General features: G+C 39.5%; 1 protein-coding gene across 15 annotated transcripts in view; it reads right to left on the reverse strand.

Moving 5' to 3' along the window:
* The window catches only part of LOC132979426 (band 4.1-like protein 3), a 54020-nt gene that overhangs the window by 20825 nt on the left and 16797 nt on the right, over nt 1–16398 (reverse strand). For 13 of the 15 annotated variants that reach the window (XM_061045216.1, XM_061045217.1, XM_061045226.1 and 10 more), the window contains 7 exons: nt 13995–14158; nt 10531–10674; nt 2453–2557; nt 2037–2079; nt 1848–1923; nt 1382–1600; nt 541–628 (listed from right to left, as the gene is read on the reverse strand). In XM_061045216.1, coding sequence (XP_060901199.1) covers nt 541–628; nt 1382–1600; nt 1848–1923; nt 2037–2079; nt 2453–2557; nt 10531–10674; nt 13995–14147 — 828 coding nt within the window. In that variant the 5' untranslated portion in view covers nt 14148–14158. The remainder of the gene's footprint in view (nt 1–540; nt 629–1381; nt 1601–1847; nt 1924–2036; nt 2080–2452; nt 2558–10530; nt 10675–13994; nt 14159–16398) is intronic. The other 2 variants (XM_061045222.1, XM_061045218.1) reach the window with 2 other exon arrangements.

Genomic DNA, 16398 nt, shown 5'->3' on the forward strand with positions numbered 1-16398 from the left:
CAGACTCAGCAATGTTTTGGTCCAGCACCCAGCACTTCAACCTTCTCAGATGTGCGTGCCTTTTTGACTTTTTTGTATTTACTGTGAATGCTCACATTGCATCTTTTTACTTTTGGTAAGAATTGGAATAATTGTCAATCCCAAAACCTTTCCCTTCAAAGAGATTTAAAACATTAAGAGTAAACATTTTCATTTCTAGATTACTTTATTCATTTTAAAGACATCCATCCTAGCTGAAGACATTTTGATATTCTAGATGATTTTGTCATGAACTACTTTATAGTTCGCCGCACTAACTTGGGTGAAAGAAGTCAAAACTTTGGTGTAAAGGTTTCTTTTTTTTAAACAAGGAACTTTAAAAGCAGCATCTTTACATTTCCAGGTGTGATGATGTCAACAAACCATTTGATTGGACACTGCGTACTGATAAATTTCCCCTTAGACAATAAGTGTGAGATATTTAGTTTAAGTTGGTAAAAACAATCAATCTTGTATGTTTCTTCAATATGAGGGGTTACAAAGCTTGCAGTGGGGGGTTACCTTGGCGTGATGGAGGTCCACGCCGTACATGGACAGTTTCTTAGCATTTTCCAGGAAGTGCATCTCTGCTTCGGCTGGTGTCATCCCCCTGAGAGGACACACAGATCACACGAGGTCAACAACACAGAGCAGAGCAGAGAGAGACTTGAAGTTCTCTTAACAATGTGAACATCCAACATTTGAGATGTAGGGTCCAATAAAATAAAAAAATGGGATAGTTCACAGTTTTACAGCATAAGAGCTTTTGGAAAATGGCTGTTTATTGAAGCTTTTAACTCGAGGGTAACAGAGCTTCTTGAGTGCCTCTGTTTCTAGATGGATGGTCTTTAGAGAGACTCTAATCCGTGCACTGTCATTGCCTCTCTGCATCCAGCAGACTACACTGGACCAAATCAAATTACACACAAATCATTGTAATACTTGGAGAATAAAGGGCTCAGACAAAGGACAGGCAGAAAGAATCATTTATAGGAAAATACAAATCCAATGTCTGGCGACATGCTGTCTTTAGGGCAGATTAATATTCAGCCTGTTAAAGTTCACCCAGTCTGACTGGGTGACTTGAAGTGGTCAGATTTCTTAACAGGGAAGGAAGAAATTAATAGAAATCGTTCTATCTAGAAAATAATTCACATCTAAATCTGATGATACATTTAGGTTGTCTGCTTTGTTATAAGGACACTGATGAACTAATGAAACCAGACTCAAAAAGCAATAATATTAGTCCAGTATGCATTATTTATATATATAACATATAACTTCTTGTCAGGTCCAGGACTGTTTTAAAAGTTGAAGCTGGTCTCACAATTAAAAGAGTTTAGTAAATGATGCAGAGACTAACTTGTAGGTCTTGTGGAGTTCCATGACCTTCTCTTCGAGCTCTTTGGTCTGGTTTGGTGCAAAGCGCAGTTCACTGATGTAGTCGCTGCCCAGTTCCTCGGGGTCGTAGTCTCCCAGTTCAGACTGCGCTGTGTAGGAGCCCAGCACCGTGTGGGTGGCAAAGGAGCAGGGCAGACGGCCTGAGACCACATCGTCTCTCAGCTGCAGACACAGGTAGTACCTAAGAGAGAGGTAGAAAAGACATGTTTACATTATTGAATAAAATGTTTTTAACAAAAATGACCACCAAAATCTGCTATTTTTAGTTATTAAAACAACACTTTTCAACCATTTGAGTTCTACACTAATCCATAAGAGTCCCTCTATCCAAAAGAGGGACTGATAAAAATTGATTATTTATATTTACTAAAGAAGAAATACCAGCCAGCAGTCACATTACACACAATCAGAATTAGCTGCTTACTCACCTTGTGATATCCTCGGAGAGCTGGGAGGGGTCTGGAGGATAAAACTTGACATTGAAGGCAAAGTTCCAGGGACCAGCTGAGACACGGAGAGAACATTCAATTATCTGAGCAGCAGTTTACGATTGCACACACCTTGCTCTGCTGTCCAGATCAAACGATTCAATGTGTTTATTAAATTACTAAACTTACTCCTTATCTGCTTCTTCAGCTCCTTGGACGGGTCGAGCCAATTCTGCAAAAAAGAAAAAGCATTTATGATCACTGCTGTGTGAGCAGAATACTAAGAACCTAATACTCCTAAAGTGGATTGACGATAAATTCAAAACTTGTTTTATTTCCATGTCCACAGATACTTTTAAAGCTAGACTTTTGAAAAGTTGTAATTCTATTCAGTGATATTTACAGATCAGGCTCTTCCATAAGTCTGCTCTAAATGTAAATGGGAAATGGACTTAAGCTTGTATAGTGCTTTTCTAGTCTTCTGACGACTCAAAGCACTTTTACACAGTATGTCACATATACACTGATCCACAGCGGCCCCATGTACTATTCCTGTTTTAGCTAAAGCCATAGAAACTGATGATATAGATGGAAGCTTCTTTTACCTTCTGGTTCTCTACATCTCTGTGTGTGATGCCAAAGTAGTCCCTCTCCAGCAGATTGAGGTGCTCACAAATTTTGTCCAGAAGCACTTGGCCTCTGGCTCGTTTCTGTGGGAAAAAAGAAAAAAAATACATTTTCAGGAAGTATTTCACATCATAACATCTTTTATTATCAACAGTCATCACTGAAAGAGTTTTATTACAACTGAACTTAAACAGGAGGATATTCAGCTAGAAATAGATCTTTTGCATTTATGGACTTTCTTTAAGGTTTTTTTTTTGGAGGGGGGCTTGTCTTATTTTTATTTACTTTTATTTGAAAGATAAGGTCAGTGGATAGAGTCTGGGGGAGAGAGGGACGGGAATGAAATGCAGAAATTGAGAAGAAGGTGGGATTCGAACCCTGTTGATTTCATGTAAAGATCAAGGATTGTTGAAAGGAAAAATACCACCACAGATCTAAAATGTAGTTAACAGTAATAATACAAATAACCCATAAAAAAACGCACATAAATGACTAAATATTATACAACTTAACATCAAAACTGTGCAAAGGAAATGTAACCATCTCAAACTGTGCTTTTTCTATTATTGCATTGATTTCATTAACTTGGAAATAAGCCATTACAAATTAAAACATTGCAACTAAAATACAAACTAAAAACAGTACTATGATGCAGCACATTACACTCTCTTGCTGTCCTGCAGGGTCTCACCCTCGAGCCCATGCAGTCACTTCCCACAGCTGTGGATCGATTCCTTCTATATAAAGCACCAGAGTATAAATACACCTTCACATTCATGAGCTCAAGGTGAACGTCAGCTATGGGAAAGCTTTAAACAAATTGACAGCATGTCTCTAGCTGAATGCCCGATGTCTCTCCAACAGGGGGGAGGGGGAGGGGGGGAGGGTTGGTCCTCTTACTCTCATTTGGCTGCTCACATGAGATATTTTAAGTGCCAAGTCTCCACACAGACGACACCGAGCTTGAGCCAGCTCCTCATGTCACAGCCATCACCACAGCTTGTTCGAGAAGCAGAAGACATAAACACGCTGCTGCATCTGTTACACTCACATATTATCTCAGAAACATGCAAATCTGCTGGCAAATAGAGCTGCAAAGATTGATCAATGAATCCATGATTCAAAGAAAAATACAATGCTTAATGTGGTAATGGTTACGGCTCTTTAAATGTGAGAATGTTCTGCTTTGCTTGAAGCGCTCACTCTCTGCTTTAAACATCTCAAACTTATTTCACAAGTGTTTCTCTTCAGCTATTGCTGCAGGCTCATCGTGCCAGCAAAAGTAAGGAATTAGAACCTCAGAAAATGAAGATTTCACCACTTTGCTTTGTCATTTATAAAAATAAGTAATAATACATAATCAGTCTTTGCTGTTAGGACTGCTGTGTTGGACAAGTAGTAATTTTAGCTGTACTGTAATTGCGATGAGCACACAAGCTCATTACTCCAAAAATCTTTCAGTCTTTCCTCCATGTTCACCTCCAGGTTGCTACATCCTGGTAAACTCATAAATATACAGATGAGGTCATTTACAAGCATATCCGTTTATATGGACAATACAGTACACACAAGTAAACAACCTACAAACCAATAAGTAATTCTACTTCAGACTAAATGATTAATCAATTAATTCTGAAAAGATCTGCTGATAAATCAATAAGAAAAAGAATCCTTGTTTGCAGCTCTAGTCTGTAATATAAGGCCTAAAAGTCTTCATACATATGGTGTGTTTAAACGAGCATCCACCCACACCCTTCTATCACTTTTAAAGCTGAGAACTCTGCAGTGACTTTGCGTGGTTTCTGCAGAGCCATAAAGCCTGTGATGGAGAAAAGTTAATCCTGGCAGCACTCCTCTGAGGGATTTAGGAGAAACATGTCACACTAGTCGCATTTCTGTGACAGTAGCTTCTCATCACAACACGTAACCCAGGCTTTACTCACAGAACCTTCACCCCACACATACACACACACACACACACACACACACAAGCCTCCATCAGTAATAAGTTAAAATTTTGCTATTTAAACAACTAAGTTAGAAGAACAACAGAGGCATTCAAGCGGTCTGGCTTGAAGTCTGTTTTTCTGGTTGGTTAAAGAGAGTGAAAACAGAAGGAAATTAGAAGGAACACTGATCTCAAATTAGAGAACAAACGTCAACTTTTGTCGACTTCAACTTGGACAGACAAACAACAGGAGCAGCTGCAGCGGCTTCAGAGATTCACAATAACTGTATGAATAACTGGAAGGTGCATCAACAAAAAAAAAATGCCATTCAGAGTGTGGTGCTCAAATTAATTTGATTCACATCATCACGTCATCTGAAGACCCTTTTCTCGATTATTCAAATAATTTGGGAACAAATGAAGCTATTTTCTTCCTTTTTTATTGTTGTTTGCTATTTTCAGATATTTCATAGACCACAGTCCTTGACTTCAACATGTCTGATTTTGTCCAATCAGTGACACTTACCATTGTACTGGATCACTTTGCAATGCTATGAAAAAAGAGATCTAAAACATGCTCCCATTGAAGAGGCTGAAATTATATTTAATTTGGAACGGTTTGCTACTAATTACTTTATTATCTGAATATAAAAATAGACATAATTGCTTGTATATCTTCTAATTGAAATGGTTGTGGTTCTAATGAAAACACAGCATTTAGCATGTGTATTTTACTTTGGAGTTAAAGTATATATTTGAATTAAAAAATAAAGGGATATTAAAAAAAATATGCCCATGAATATTAACAACAATGCCAGCGATGTCGGATTCTTTCCCCTCCACAAAAACATAACAGCCTCCGTAGTGAAGCTCGGGAGCGTCAGCCGTTCTGTGCCACAGAGAATGATAAGAAACGATTAAAACAAACTCTTTTCCCATGGGAGGAAATTGAGTTGAGCTGCAAAACTACAAGGTCAGGGGGGATAAAATAGTTTCAAATAGGATTGAGGGAGTAGGGACTAGGGATGAGGAGGAGGAGGAGGAGGAGGAGGAGGAGGAGGACTCTCTTGCAATTATCTGAAGGATTCTCTGACCTCAAATGTATCACTGTGTCCAACAGCCTGAGCTGAGCTAGCTTATGTCTGCTGTATTTCGCCTTAAGCTTGTAGGGCACTTTCATACAACTGATATATTTAAGTTTCATGAAAGCACTTTGGCTGGTTCTGATTCTACCTTACTATTCATCAGCTGTGACAGCAACAAGCAAGCAACAGGGAAGTAAGCTTTTTAAAGGCCTTTATTTTAGAGACAGGACAGTGGGTAGAGTCAGAAATCAGAGAGAGAGAGAGAGAGAGAGAGAGAGAGAGAGAGAGAGAGAGAAGGGCAGTTCGTTTTGTCTTTGCTGCACTCACAAAATGAGAATAGCCGATTTATTATTGATCATTCAGAATCAAGTGTCCAGTTCTTTTGCGCACATTATTCAGTCATCTCTTTTACATGACAACGACCAAGTTAAGCCTTAATAGGTTTTTTTTTTCTAAAGATAGATTCAATTCAATTCCTGCCTGGGTTGGACCTTAGTTAAAGAACTCTAAATTGTCTATTATACTTGGCTACACCAGGGTTGATTATGATGTCACAGTTTAAGCTTTTATCATTTCCTTCAGTTGTCAAGTAGCCATCGTTGCATGCTTTTTCCTTCATCATTCAAAAAGCTTTTTTTTTTCCTTAAGTAGAAAAAATAATGAACTTGAATTAAAGGCATTAAAAAACTGTTCAAAGCATGGCAAGTCCAACTACAAGCATATAACAGAGTGACTCATAGCAGCTGCATCACTTCTTGATGTTATATCACTGCTCTTTATAAAAAGTCGCCTCTGTCACAACCTTGTGCAGACGAGACAGCCACTCTTCCTCAATAGTCCTCACTCTGTATTTAATCATTCCTTCTGTATTGTAATTCTTTCTCTATTATGTCACTACAACTAAACCTGCACAGGAATCACAGCTCCCTTTAAAACTCGATTAGCAATGTTTCATCCAATGGTAGGTCTACCAAGAGGAATGAAGTGAGGGATACAAATAGAAAAAGTGACCCTTGACATCATAATTACCCAATCACATTCATACATGCCAAGATATCCTGCTCAAAAGGGAATAAATTTGTTAATAAAAAAAAGCCTTTGCTAGTAAAATCATAGAGAGCTGCGACTGCACTGGCCAGTTTTCTAAGGTTTGCTCTTGAGTTGTTTTTTATTCAGCCTAGAAATGTTGAGAGGATGTGCACATGGATACTCCAGTTTAGTATTTCTCTAGTAAGTCAGATACTTATGATTGCTGTCTATTCATTTTCAAATATTTGAATCATCTATAATTAGGTACATGATGAGCCTGCTGCAATAGAAGAACAGAAAATGTTTTCAATGTGAGCACTTAGCAGGGACTTCTAGCCTGAGGTAACCTGAGGTATTTGAACGGAGGAAAATCGCTCTCAGATTTTTAAAAGACGACTCAATCACTCTTCGTCTGCATCATCTCTTCCTCTCTGGGTCTCCTCTACTCACACATCATCTAATGCAGATTAATCCAAGGTCAGATTTACACACTTCTCCTCTTCTTTGTGTGTGAGTGGTACAAAGTGAGGTGGGGGTCAGACTTGTGCCAGGGAGGCCTAAGCCTTACTCGTCCTGGCAGGTGGGGCTGAACAGGGAGATTACAGCATAGTAAACAGATGGGACGATGTGATTCAATACTCTACACTGCTACAGACTGGGAATGTGTAACCCTTGATAAATTAACACGGTTTTCAGTGATTAGTCAAATGAGTTAAGTGAATTAAATACGAATAAAGCCCCTGAGATGCATTATCAATCTTTAAATTGGCCCCCAATAGATGACATCAACTTCAGAGAGATTCTGTGGGAGTAAAAGCTCAGTCTTGTGCACTTTATGCTTTTTACTCTGCATGTCTGCAGGATACATTATCAATATTTCTTTTGAGGATTTGTGCTTCTTAATATTGAAAGAATAAAGATGCTCTTTCTATTAATTTTGTGTTCATAAAGTATGGACCAAAGTCGAAGAAAAAAAGTCTATTGATTATTTCAGGAAGGGTTCAGAAGTGTGTTTGTGTCAATACAGAATATATATTAGTTATATCAGTACAAGTGCATCTCCTTTAGCTACTGACTCTAAACAACAGTACTTCAGAAACAAATTGTGCATCCGTCTTGAGGTAAAAGAAGTCAATGCTGCCCCCCGTCAAAATCATTGTTCTTAACAATCCGCCCTTGGCCACAGTGGGAGTAATTACTCCAACACACAGAGACTCAATGACACTGATTCCCTCCAACAAATGCTCCCATTTCACGGTCACCTCCCCACCTCCACAGAACTTGTCGGCTAATCCCCCTGTCCAAACCCCTGGTGTGGAGGAATCTGCTCAAGGAAGATTTGAGGAGGAGGGTCTCAAAGTCCCTGTTCAGCCTGCTCACATTTTTTAGAAATACACTGAAAGTCTTATAACTTGGAGAAAAAGGCTCAACATGCTGTTGCTAAGAGGGGAATATGTGGAGTGAGAAGTCAAACGAGTTCACTCTTTGGATTTATTCCTGAATTTTTAATGATCGGAGAGAAAGAATGACTGTTGGTGGTAGAAAGCAGCTATTATGATGTAGCGCTCAGACACTCACATTTTCCTGGAGGGATGTTGGGTTGTACTCGCAGTGACACATTGAAAGGGGTCATTTTCTGAATACTGGAAACTTTAAAATACAGATAATTCAAATGATTGTTCCTTTAAAGGCTTCATAGTTAAGAAATAGGATTAAAAAAACGACTAACCCACCACACAGTTCACAGAAAACAAAAGGGAATATATGAAACCTAATGGGACCTACTAGATTGATTGTTAAATGAGCAACGCCTTGCTGATTCAACTCTTATTTTGTTCAATTCAATCCGACACATTTCATCTTTTGTCTCACTCTTTCGCTTCATTGTCCGGCCCAGAAAATAATGAACCCATCGAACCCTTTACCCCCGTCTCTCGTTCCCACTCATTATGATTACAACCAACTCATGCTCCACTTCTTCTCTGCACAAACACATTTTCAATTCCTCTACATTATGATAACAGTCACACTGCTGGGGTAGCAGTGTTATGCGCTTCACATTAACAACACATCGACATGTGTTTTTCCCTCCTCTGAGTGCTCTCTGTTCCTCACAGAGGGTTTTTTTTTTTTCTGGATGGTATTGTAGAGGAGCTTTGATGTACGAACGTAACATTTAAGAAGCGTTATTTGATGAATTTATTTTCTCTCTGTTGGAGAAGCTTCCAGGGGAGAGTAAATACACAAAGCAATTTCACACAAAGAAAATGGAAATGTTCAGTGAAATCCGTGAAATCCCTACTTCTAAGAAATGCGGTGAAAATAGCACGGCTTATTTTTGGTTTAATACAACAGGCAGCATATCAGAAGACTGATGGACAAAAACAGGAATGCAGCAGAAGACTCGAGGTGGTAGGTTTGTGGCTCATTTTGTCTTTATGTGACACACTATTGTTTTTAAACATGAATACAGTTATTTAAGATGCTGTCGTCTATCAAACATTGTTCAATAGTTTTTGCCCCGTTTTATTGGTTCGATACAACTTAATTAATCAAAGTTTTTTTTCTTTTTAAGATGTATTTATGGGGCTTTTTGTGACTTTATTTTAGAGATATGACAGTGGATAGAGTCAGAAATCAGAGAGAGAGAGGAGAGAGAGAGAGAGAGAGAGAGAGAGAGAGAGTGGGGAATGACATGCGGGAAAGGAGCAACAGGTCGGATTCGAACCCAGGCTGCCCGCATGAAGGACTATAGACTCCGTACATGGAGCGCGCACACTAACCACTAGGCTACCGGCTCCCAAATCATACGTTTTACAAACATGTCTGACTATGTCTCTATTTGACAAGTTAAACAATGCTTATTTACAATATGTGAACAATTATCACTTTAATGGATATATGCCCTCAGTTCATGTATTTATTTCTATTAGCTACTCATCTATATATCTGAGATGTCGTTGTTTTCTTTGGAGGTTTTATTAATGAAACAGCTCAATCCCACATTCCTGCAGAGCTGTACTAAAATGAATCTTCTGAATCTTCTGAAATGAATTTTTATTTAGACGTATTGCTAGTCTAATGAAATAACACACCCTGTGTAGATGAGTGGTTTTAGAGCCGTTACAGCTTGCGCTGATATAAAGCAACTATCCATGAACCCTTCTTCAGCTGTTTTACAAAATATTTTAAAAAAGAGTATAGTTAGTGTTTACTTTACTCAGAATTAGCATATTTAAATAGATCACAGAACACAACATATTAACATTGCCTTCATCTTTCATGTTAATCAAACGTCCACTGCAATTTAAACTCAAACTAAGCTGCAAACTAAACATCCAAACCAGTCAAATAAAAGCCTAACCAGGGCCATGAGCTGGATTCATAAAGGAGACTTCAACTACCACTGTAACGTTTAGATAAACAAGGAACTGAAAACTGGAATAAAAACATAAATGTAATGTCTTTTGCTCTGTGTCATAACCATTTAGCAACAAAAATGTAAAAAAATGTCTTCACTTATAACCACCAAATCAACTGAAGGTTTCTATCGCTTCATAAAAATGATTAAAAAGCACAGCAGACATCCAGTCTTTGTCTTATTATAGTAGTTATATAGACTGATGAAAATATCAATCCCATGCATCATTGCTGCAAAAGGCCAAATGATACATTAGAAGCAGTTTTTATATCAATCTAGGGCCCTTATTTAAGATTGAAAACCATCCCCGTGCTAAAATCTCTGCTCAATGATGTGGTCCTGATCTATGTGGGAACCATCTCCTTCAGATTAATGTGACGTAAAACCAGCCGAGTTAAAGGGCCAGGCATTGAAGTAAAAATGATCTCACATTTAGGACTCATCTTAGTAATTGATCTTGAAATACCACAGAAGTACTTTTTTTTTTTTTTATGGCCCTACACCACATTGAAATAAAAAGAGGAAGTGTTTTATTAAAGAAGGAGGAAAAACTTCCTCTCTGCAGCATCTCACCTCCACATTGAGCGTGAAGTCGGAGCCGTCCAGCAGGGTGACTTTACACTGCATGATCTTCACTTTCTTCACTCCTCTTAAAGGAGACCTGGACAGACGACTCGTGGATGACCTGTGGGATGCCTGGTCCTCCTCCTGCTGCTCCTACGACGAGAAAAGAAAAGTCACTAAACATGGATTCATTTACTGCTTAATTTCTAATTATGATTAAAGATCGGTAATTTGTCTCTCCTTTCTTCTAGTGAGACATCGCTGCATTTATCTTGCTATGTTATAAGAAACATTCTGCTCGCTAATAGAAACCTTTGAGGTTTAAAGGGTTCACACGACAGAAACAAAATACCTTCTGCTCACGATTTCCCCGCCCAACTGCGTCCGCCGGCCCTGTATGTCAGTTTCTTAATGTAGTCGTCTTTGACAAAACCGCTAGTTCTGTCACATGACAAACCCAAAACCTAAAAATAGAGGCGGGGACCCTGAGTGAATGTAATCGGGTCCCACTGAGAAGAGCTGGAGGTGTACTGCCATTTTGTCTTAAACAGAGAAAATCCAATTTTCCACATGGCTGAAAACAAAGCTGTTCCTGACTGACTTCATGCTGAAAAAGAGGCTTTTGGCTTTGGGACAGTTCTCCTTCCAAAGTGGATTCTTCATTTTTTAATTTGTAATTGTGTAAAAGCAGACCAGTTTGCCCAGCGGACACATTGAGTTATATTGATTAACACTTACTACTTTTCCGTTTAGAGAACTACAATGAAAATGACAGTATAAATGTTTCATTGATGTGGTAAGAATTTTAAGTACATAATCGTCATCAAGTCACAGCAGTCAAATGTAAATCCAGGCCACTTCATTCATAAAGTATTTTGACCCTGCCGCACTAGAAAAATCTCTCAGCCTGAGTGTGCCGTGTGTGTGTGTGTGTGTGTGTGTGTCACAGTAAAGACTGACAGTGTTGTGTCAGAGCGCTGTGATTTTTCTCAGCCTTGTTCCGGCTGATTCACACAGATCTGTCAATGGCAGAGCATCATCCATCACCTTCAGTGTGACGCCATGAGCTCTGTTTACTGTAGACCGGCTCTGAGGGGCACGTTTATGGATTAGGAACGTTTGCGATTAGTCGACTAAATGATGAAACGTCGTCACCCTCGATAGTCAGCACCAAAATTACTAGTCGGTTGACCTAAAATTTCATGTTTATATTATTGCAAGCCCATCATGTAGTTTCTGGCTCATGACTAATTCAGCAGCATTTTTAATCGCAGTCTATTTCGTTATTAAATAATGTGATGAACTGTTTCACATGACCATTAAATAGGCAGTGTTAAGCCAATGTTATATTGTAATCAAAATGTTTTTACCTTTCTGAGTAGCCAGAGTTTAAATTTCAGTTCAATCGATAAGGAGATTAGTTGCCAGCAATATCCTGTGTATGGATTAACATCATAGGTGATGACTAATACGGTTATTTGTGGAAACTCTTAAGGGTTGTATTGGCTGAAATTAAATATTAAATTATGAAATATGTTTTCATCTGTGTATGATCTCCTGAAAATAAGAATCTCTGCATTTTCTCTCCGTGTAAGCTTTTTAAATGTACAGAAGTGTTGGATCATTTATAGGCAATATTCTCCTCAGGAAAAAGGGCCATTTGAATATTTACCTATCCCTGATGTTCACTATCTTCGATCACCACAAGGGTGTGTATCATATTTCTAAAACAACATTAAAATATTCTATTTCATTTTGATTTTTTGCTACAATGGTAAGGACATAATGAATCCATCCATCAGCTCTCCCTGCCTCCGCTGCTCTCTCTCTCTCTCAATACAGGCCGTTATGATTCATGTACAAACTCATGCTCTATTTCTTCTCCTGATGAAACACGTCATTTTTCCACATCATGATAAAAGCCACACACTGCTGGGTCAGTGAGGTTGTGAGCATCACATTCAGCATGCTCAAATTGCAGTTTCATGTTCGGTCACGTGGCAGATCATGAGAGGGCAAAAAAAGAAAATCTTCAAACCATCTCGGTTTATTCTGCATGTCTGGAGCTGGTTGTCCAGACACTGGCCGGTTGACTCACTAATAGTTGCTTTAAAATTAGAAAAATGGACACGTGTAAGCTTAACCGAGAGTTGAACTGACCAAAATCTCAGATAAGACAATACACAAAGCTTAGACCTGATCCCCGCTCTACTGCCACCTGAGACCTTTTTCATTTTCACTTCATTTTCATATTGAAATTATTTTCTGTTGTGTTGCTTCTAGCAAGTTCACGCAGTGCAAGTCATTTGCTGTGATAAAACAGTTTTGTGGCTTGCAACAATCTGTTCTTCTGAATCATATTGGGGACTAAAATCTATCTGCATGAACAGCCAGTCACACCGTTTTTTTTTTTTAGTCTGAGGCAGTCTCCACCTGCAGTTTGGATGCGCTGGAAATCCAATCTGTAGATCGATTAGAAAGCGAGCCCAGAAGGTTGGTGGGGCCAAAGTCTGCAGAGAAGCACTTAGTGTTCAGATAACATTTGGGCTGTCTCAGATATAAAAGGAATCGGGCTGCAGGCTACACTCCTCTTCCTTACAGAGACCACTAGTTCAAAAAGACACTGAACTGGAGGTTTTCTACTCTTTAAAAACACAAGGTAAGACAGATGGCACAATTTATTCAAAAGATAACACCAATAGAAGCACGGTCGCAAGCCACAGCTCTCAGACAGCGCTGCACTCCAGCAGCATTAGAGGTGGAAAAGCGGACAGAACAGCAAACAATCATATTTGAACAAGCATTTTTCACATTTGCTTTATACAGTGAACTACAGTGGTTTGAAAGTTTATCAATACTGGGAAAGTTGTAGGGCTCGTAATCTGTGTTCATTCAACCGCTCTACACCAGGGATCTACACCACAACACCATGAGGTTTACTTCAGTAGCTCGGTTTACTCAATCTTCCCACAGCTGTGTAAAGTTACGTTAATTAGTGTGATCTGTTGACGTAATGCAGGGGATGAAAACACACAAACTTTGTCCAGGGTTTCCAAGTCTGTGTTTTACCGCAATTCCAACATAAAAGCACGGACTGATTAATGGATGCATTTGAAGTGGGGCCGTAACCACCATTGAGAGCACTGAGGTCATGTCGTCAGTATTTTTCTTGGTCATTTCCATTTTTCCACACAAAGGCACAATTCATTCAGGAGTGGGATGAATGGCGTATAATGTTTTCTCAAATTCAGACCTTATCTAAGGAGATATGTAGTGTATACACAATTTTAAAAAAGCCTCAAGTGAAGTACTAAAGTGTCTTTAAGAGCCAGGTCAAATAATTTAGAAGCATCCAAAAAGGTTGAGGGGTTTTCACTGGCTTCAAACTATCAATGACAACCGGGCTGGATCCTCTTTTTGTAAGCCATGTTCACAGAAAAATGATGGGTGACTGCGGTTGTGAAGAGGCTGACCTGTTCTTTCCTGGCCGGGGTGCTGTGTCCGGCAGCGGCAGGAAGCTGCTCTGTCTGGTTCTGAGGCGACGTCGGTTCGGCTGCCTTAGGTTTCCCCTTCTCCGTCTCCTTGTTCTGCCTGGCCTCCGAGTCTGAGCCTGTTTCAGTCGTCATGGTAAATCACGCTGGAGTGGGAGGAAAAAAAAAGGAAAAGTAGATGAGTCAGCTGACTTTGTTATGAATTGATCTACTGTCAGCTCTGTGTAATGATAAGCTCCTCTCTAATGCAAATGCAGGGATGGGGATATTGTTTGACAGCAGGATAAAAAGTGAAATACATGCTAAGTGGCTTCGTGCACTCAAGTCCTGTTCTCAATAATCTCACAAGTGTCAGCAGCTGATAAGGGAAAGTGCTGAGACTGCTGGTGCCCTGAAATTCATAATTTCTACAATATATCCTATCTTTATCTTCTCAGACAAACACGTTCAAAACACTTTATCCAGTCTCTGTCCTGGGGCAGCAACTAAAGATGTTTATGAACAATCAGCCAGAGACATACTTTCTTGTTTAGTTTGTATATGAGAAAAGAGTGAGTCTTATACCCCTAAGATATTATGTTTACAAAGGTATAACATATGTTTTTAATATGGGTCAATGTTTTTAAGTGAGCCTGATTTGAGGAGAATGGCATTCAGCTTCTATGTATGCTGAACATATTCTAGATATGACAGAAAAAAAAAAACATTGCAGAGACAGGATGGCATATTCCACAACATTGTAGGTGTTAAGGTTTTGTCCATTTTTGGTTTAAAATCCTGCAATTCTGTTTACGTTGTGTGCCTCTAGGAAATCAATGAGCCCTACACATTTGAGAATCCCTAACAACAGAATATTCAGTGTCAGAAAGCAAAATAGAGATGCCATTTATTGTGATTTTTGAATTAAAACAATACATTGGGCAGACATATATAAGAATAATAAGAATACAGTTTCCCTGTATATTACACAACCTCCCTCATGGCCTCACCGTCTCTCTGCAGAGTATTTACACACACAACTATCCAAAGTATCTGAACCGCGCGGGTACACTTCTTTCATAGCATGACCTTCTCCCTCTGTGAATAGCAGCATACCAGCGACAGCGACAGATGCGATCCCAAGGGCCTGAAAGTGGGTAATGAGAGGAAATGTCCAATGGCTAGTTTTGCAAAAAAGGAGACGACAGATAGGACGGATCACACTGGGGGCCCCTGTTCTTACAGTACCCACAGGCCCTGACGTTGTGATGTGTGGATTGGAGGGCGTGTGTGCAGGACGACAACACTCAACCTCTGCTGCTCAGAGGCTGGGGGTTTGTACTATGGATGCCTGTCATTCTGCTGTTAGCCCGCGTCTCCCTGGGCTCTATTTATAGGTCTGTGTTTACTCGGTGGAGGGAGGATTCAGGGGAGGATCTCTGACTTCGGTCTCGGCTGGGGACAGCCGAATGTGGATCAACAAAAGACACATTGGGCCGAGGTTATCCCCGAAACTTTTGACACGGTGAATGAAAAACAGCATGAGCCACTGTGGAAAACCACAGCTCAAAAAAATAATCAGTGCAAAGCAAAAACAAAACCCAAGAGGTTGTTTTTTGCAATTTGAAATAAGAAACTTAAACTCTAGACTAAACTTGGAACTGGCAGGCAAAAAGCTGGATTATTAATTGCTGGAGTCAGTGCATTTATCATGCTTCTGTGTTGTTTTGCCCAACCTAGATTTCTGTCAAAGATTGTAAAATACTTCGTGCTGAACTGAAATTAATGTTTCATTGTCTCCAATAAAACTCCAGAGTGATTATTTGTGCAGAGTCTCCTATGACAAGCAGTTTGTCTCTAACTCAAGGTACCTTCATCTATTAGTGTTTAAGTGGATCAGAATAATGTTGCCTTAAAAGTCGGCAGTAAATCTGGGTTCGGAGAAGAGTCAAAACACTTGGGAGTCTTGTGTTATTTCTGCATTTCTGCACTTGCTTTTGTAACAGTCTGGATCATCAGGGGTCAGTGAACGCAACATGCTGATCAAACGCTTTCTAAGCTTCAACATCAGGTGCTACTGTACAAACAAGCTGTTCAGATCACTAAATCTAGATTACGGGTATGAACAGCAGAAATGTGGATGATGAAAAAAGGAAAACAGAGATCAGAATTCAACACTTCAATTATTTAAAGAACATCTCTTGTAACTACTTCTAAAAAACACTAATGAAAGTTCAACCAGAATGGTGTCAAACACTCTTCTTCTGACGTGTCACGTGTTGAGGAGCGGCTCGCCGATCTGCTGACAGATGATGGCTGCACAGCCAACCTTTGCTTGTCTTAACCCCCTGCTATGAAACAGGAACTACGGTCAGAGGGGAGGAAAGGAGGAAAGGAACATCTTAGC

Source organism: Labrus mixtus, chromosome 8 (assembly GCF_963584025.1).
Source record: "Labrus mixtus chromosome 8, fLabMix1.1, whole genome shotgun sequence".
Classification (NCBI taxonomy): domain Eukaryota; kingdom Metazoa; phylum Chordata; class Actinopteri; order Labriformes; family Labridae; genus Labrus; species Labrus mixtus.